At 31.4% G+C, this 5,829-nt stretch overlaps 1 protein-coding gene across 1 annotated transcript; it reads right to left on the reverse strand.

Annotated features, from left to right (window-relative positions):
• Window positions 1–3,053: 3,053 nt before the first annotated feature.
• LOC138355419 (sericin-2-like) lies at window positions 3,054–5,478 on the reverse strand. The gene is made up of 2 exons (XM_069310311.1): window positions 5,375–5,478; window positions 3,054–4,020 (listed from the first exon to the last, which is right to left on the reverse strand). Exons 1-2 carry the CDS (start codon window positions 5,476–5,478, stop codon window positions 3,054–3,056), a joined length of 1,071 nt encoding a protein of 356 aa, XP_069166412.1.
• Window positions 5,479–5,829: the final 351 nt, after the last annotated feature.

The following is a 5,829-nucleotide window of genomic DNA, read 5'->3' on the forward strand; positions in this document are numbered from 1 at the left end:
CGCTGCATCTTAAACAGCATCGCTGTTCACCTTTTTTTTTATTGACACCGTTGACGTATTCGTTAAAGCATCCTTTATTGACCAAGACCTGTTTTACTCTGCTGAGTTCCTCGACAACCTGCTTTCAGCTGGAGCTGTTTGTGAGGGCACGGTTGACACGGCGCCACAAACACTCCGTTTGTATCTATAGATACTTACAGCCAGCACCAACATTCCTATATTGGTGCCCCAAGAGAAGATTGGCAGTGTGAAAGCCACTGTTTCTTTTCGAGACTGTTACGTCTAAGAAAAGGCATTTTCCTTCACACTCTCTTGATAAGGAAACTCAGCCTAGAACTTCGTTCGAATGTTCCCTTGAGCTGTATCTCAGTGTTAGGTACATATAAGAAAGTATTAAGATACCAACTGTAGCCGTTAGATTTTAGGTCCATGTCACGAAGGATTTTTGCTCAATAGTACCCATGTAAACATTCGTAAAATGGAGTCTCCACGGAACGAGCCCATGATAAAACCATCTACTTGTTTGCACTTGAGACCATCAGGGCTCTTTAGTACTGTAGAGGCTTCGAGTAGTTTGCTTAGTAAGCATTCTAAGATGTCAAGAGCAATTTAAACTGACCCAGTACATACCATTAGATCCAAGTCAACATAAGAATATTGTATTAATGAACCGCTTGTTGACAAGACCACACACTAGAAATTGAAGGGACGACGACGTTTCAATCGACTTAAGAATGGTCCAGGACGGACCGAAACGTTGTCGTCCCTTCACCTTCTAGTGTGTGGTCTGGTCTACATACTTCAGCCACGTTATTGTGACTCCTCGCCTGCAACCGCTTCTTGTTTTAAATTTAGCTACTCGGAACGAAATGTCCATGTAGCACGGTCTATGGTGAGCCCGTAATTGAGAAAGGAACCGCAGAAGGCTTATCGGTTCACGTTTTACCTTACATCACCTCATCTGTCTTGATTGCATAGGTGGGTGCATAAGCTAATTTGTATTCACCTCATTTTTGACTTTGACAATGTTGACTTGTTCAACGAAACATCTTTTGGTGACACGACTTAAGAAAACTGTTCAAGGAACCTTGGAGAGTTCCTTTCACAAGTTCTTTCTCGAGAAAGAACATAAGAAATATAGAGCTGATTTGTGTTAGAACCATTGATTAACCCATTCTGTCACGTTCAATAAAACGCATATATATATATATATATATATATATATATATATATATATATATATATATATATATATATATATATATATATATATATATATATATACATATATATATATATATATATATATATATATATATATATATATATATATATATATATATATATATATATATATATATATATATATATATATATATATATATAAAACTGTTTGTACTATGTACTTTTTACCAACAAAACTAGAAAGGCAACCAAGTAACCCCTCATGTATTTGATCACGTTAAGGTCATCTCTGTCGACAAAAAAAAATATATATAACAGAACTATCCAATTTCTTACCATTCATTTTTCACAACACGTCGCCATGAAGCCTTCGCGTTTTGTTATTTTTTGAAATATTATTTTTACGCAAACACCGCATGGATTCCACAGTACTACTGGCAGAGATTTTCGACTTTGACAGATTTGCCACTGTCGCATGCAGGTCTACTGCTGCATCACCCGCATTATTGCTTAGAGAAATGCATCGTTATATGGCTGTCACGTGAATTTGGGATTCTCTGCAAAATAAGTACAGTATAGGCTAGTACTGTAACCCTTCATGTAGTCTAAGGCAGATGTGTAAATGTCCAGGTACCTTAGTATCACATAGCTGGCTCTTAACACACACTATGTGACCCTTCATATAGTCTAGGGCAGCTGTATAAATGTCCAGGTACCTTAGTATCACACAGCTGGCTCTTGACACACACTGTGTAACCCTTCATGTAGTCTAAGGCAGATGTGTAAATGTCCAGGTACCTTAGTATCACATAACTGGCTCTTGACACATTCTGTGTAACCCTTCATATAGTCTAGGGCAGCTGTATATATGTCCAGGTACCTTAGTATCACACAGCTGGCTCTTGACACATTCTGTGTAACCCTTCATATAGTCTAGGGCAGCTGTATAAATGTCCAGGTACCTTAGTATCACACAGCTGGCTCTTGACACACACTGTGTAACCCTTCATATAGTCTAGGGCAGCTGTATAAATGTCCAGGTACCTTAGTATCACACAACTGGCTCTTGACACACACTGTGTAACCCTTCATATAGTCTAGGGCAGCTGTAGAATGCGGATGTTTCTATGTTAATAAAATAAAGCTGTTTATGCATATATTTGGTTATATTGATATACTATAATAAATTATTTTTAGGTAATGTAGCTGTTTATAGATTCCTTTTATATTTGTTTATATAGAATAATAAATTATATTTTATCATGTTTGAGTCATACATTCTATGATAAAAGTAATACTAATAATTCCATTATTACTCATATTATTTATAATAAAAATAATGATGATAAAAATGAAGGTAATGACAATAATAATGATAATATTATAAGATAAAAACCCAAACTTGCGTGTATGTGAAATTTATATAAGGTATTTACACTAAGTCTTTCACACTCTCCTGAGTGCTTTCTCAAGATCTGAGTGTGTACTGAAGATGAGACTTTGGGTTAGACGTTGAGATGTAAGTCTCGTCTTAATCACACACTCAGACCAAGCACTCAAGAGAGTGTGAAAGACTTGGTGTAAATTCCTTACATAAATTTCACATATACACAAGTTTGGGTATATGTCTATCATAGGATGTATCATAGGATATACCATATATCCTATGATATATAACATATATCCTATAATAACATAGGATATAACATATATCCTATGTTATTATGTCTGTGAAAAGAGATTATCATTAATAATCATACTGAAAATAATGATAATTATCAAATTATTAATGATAATGATAATACAAAATATAATAATTGTAATATAATATTATGTTTTTTACAAGTACTATCTTAACAACTAATACATTAGCTTCTATTACTACTGTTTCTACTACTACTGTTTCTACTACTACTGTTTCTACTACTACTGTTTCTACTAATACTGCTTCTATTACTACTGTTTCTACTACTACTGTTTCTACTAATAGTGCTTCTATTACTACTGTTTCTACTACTACTGTTTCTACTAATAGTGATTCTATTACTACTGTTTCTACTACTACTGTTTCTACTAATAGTGCTTCTATTACTACTGTTTCTACTACTACTGTTTCTACTAATAGTGCTTCTATTACTACTGTTTCTACTACTACTGTTTCTACTAATAGTGCTTCTATTACTACTGTTTCTACTAATAGTGATTTTATTACTACTGTTTCTACTACTACTATTGCTACTAATACAGCTTCTATTACTACTGTTTCTACTACTACTGTTTCTACTAATAGTGCTTCTATTACTACTGTTTCTACTACTACTGTTTCTACTAATAGTGCTTCTATTACTACTGTTTCTACTACTACTGTTTCTACTAATAGTGCTTCTATTACTACTGTTTCTACTAATAGTGATTTTATTACTACTGTTTCTACTACTACTATTGCTACTAATACAGCTTCTATTACTACTGTTTCTACTACTACTGTTTCTACTAATAGTGCTTCTATTACTACTGTTTCTACTACTACTGTTTCTACTAATAGTGATTCTATTACTACTGTTTCTACTACTACTGTTTCTACTAATAGTGCTTCTATTACTACTGTTTCTACTACTACTGTTTCTACTAATAGTGATTTTATTACTACTGTTTCTACTACTACTGTTTCTACTAATAGTGATTGTATTACTACTGTTTCTACTACTACTGTTTCTACTACTACTGTTTCTACTACTACTGTTTCTACTAATAGTGATTGTATTACTACTGTTTCTACTACTACTGTTTCTACTAATAGTGCTTCTATTACTACTGTTTCTACTACTACTGTTTCTACTAAGAGTGATTTTATTACTACTGTTTCTACTACTACTGTTTCTACTACTATTGTTTCTACTACTATTGTTTCTACTACTACTGTTTCTACTACTACTGTTTCTACTACTACTGTTTCTACTACTACTGTTTCTACTACTACTGTTTCTACTTTTATTATTGTTATTATTTACAATGCTACTATATTAAACTTATGTCTAATAATAATAATAATAAAGATAATAATTCATAGTAATAATGATGATATTTGTAATAATAATAAATACAATTAAATAAGATTAATTTTATTGTTATGTTAATTTATTCTTAGGTTTTCTATTTGATTATTTACATTCAATATAGAATTATCATTATTATTGTTATTCTGATTATTTTTTATTATTAATATTATTAATTTTATTATTATTATTATTATTATTATTATTATTATTATTATTATTATTATTATTATAAGGTAGATTACGAATGTTTTAAAAGCAATAGATGATCCATTATCTACTGTCTTGATAATACAATCAAATGTCAGATAAAGTTAAACTATTGCATTAAACTTGAGTTACAAAAGTAACGAGTAAATAAACAAATTATTTAACAAAGTTTATCACGTTCTACATGGACACGCGTAATGTTTTTTGTTGAATTATATATATATATATATATATATATATATATATATATATATATATATATATATATATATATAAATTATGGATCGTTTCATTTTCTCTCCACAGATAGTCCATGGAATATTCGTTCGGGTTTCTTAATTCCGCAAGCATTGTGTGTTTTTGCGTTTTGACGGAAAAAAGCAGTCAACTCTTTTTTTCCTGCGTGATAGAGGAAGCCAATTTCTGTATTCAAACTCTGGGGAAACATCTGGTTCATCACCATAAAAAATGATGACATTAATTATCTGAAATTCACGAAAAGTTTTCAGGTGAACAAAAACTGTTCAGTACATATTTTACACACCTAAAAAAAAAAAAATTACTTTTGGGTCTGCAATGCCCGTAAAATGAATGATGCAGTATGCATTTGCCATGTGTCCACGATAGCTTAAAGAAATATGCGATAATTTTATTTAATAAATGAAATAGTATGCTGTGTGTATATCACCAAAGACTTTTTTTTATTAAACTTTTTGCTGTAAATAGTTTCAATGATATACTATTACAAGTTCTTCTCCATGTTCTTCAACAAATTAGTCTTTTCCAGTATAATTGTGAGTATAACAAATCAATCAAGCCATCAAAGATTAAGAACAGAAATATATATCAAATAGTCATAACTTTTACCTCATCGAACAGTGCTCTAGATTAACATCAGCAATAGCATAGATGTGCATAGTTACTTTGCAATGTTGTAGATATCCATGGTTAGTTTGCAACGTTGCATGTAGATGTGCATGTTTAGTGACTGTGATAGGCGTGTTGCACATGTGGCAATGTTGCACATGTGGCAATGTTGCACATGAGCGTGCTTTCTGGCTCTGTTGTAGATTTGCATGCTTAATGACCATTAATTACCCGAATAGTGTTGTGGATTATAATTTACGGCGTCAGCAGTATGTGTTCAGAATAACGATGAAGTCTAAGTCATTTTCCTAAGAGTATATATATATATATATATATATATATATATATATATATATATATATATATATATATATATATATATATATATATATATATATATATATATATATATTGGCGTTAAGAGATGCGTTTCGTTGAACATGTCAACATTTTCAAAGGCTGATGTGAAGGGTAGGTAAGTTTACTTGAACAACTGAATATATAATCAAGA

The sequence above is a fragment of the Procambarus clarkii genome, chromosome 67, assembly GCF_040958095.1.
Source record: "Procambarus clarkii isolate CNS0578487 chromosome 67, FALCON_Pclarkii_2.0, whole genome shotgun sequence".
NCBI classification, from domain to species: Eukaryota; Metazoa; Arthropoda; class Malacostraca; order Decapoda; family Cambaridae; genus Procambarus; species Procambarus clarkii.

Excerpts from the sequence above, each read along its gene's own strand:
- LOC138355419 (XM_069310311.1), bottom strand. The coding sequence starts at position 5,478 with ATGTGCAACATTGCCACATGTGCAACACGCCTATCACAGTCACTAAAC. Across the intron at positions 4,021-5,374 it reads GATATCTACAACATTGCAAA|AAACAGTAGTAGTAGAAACA; the intron begins GTAACTATGCAC and ends CACTCTTAGTAG.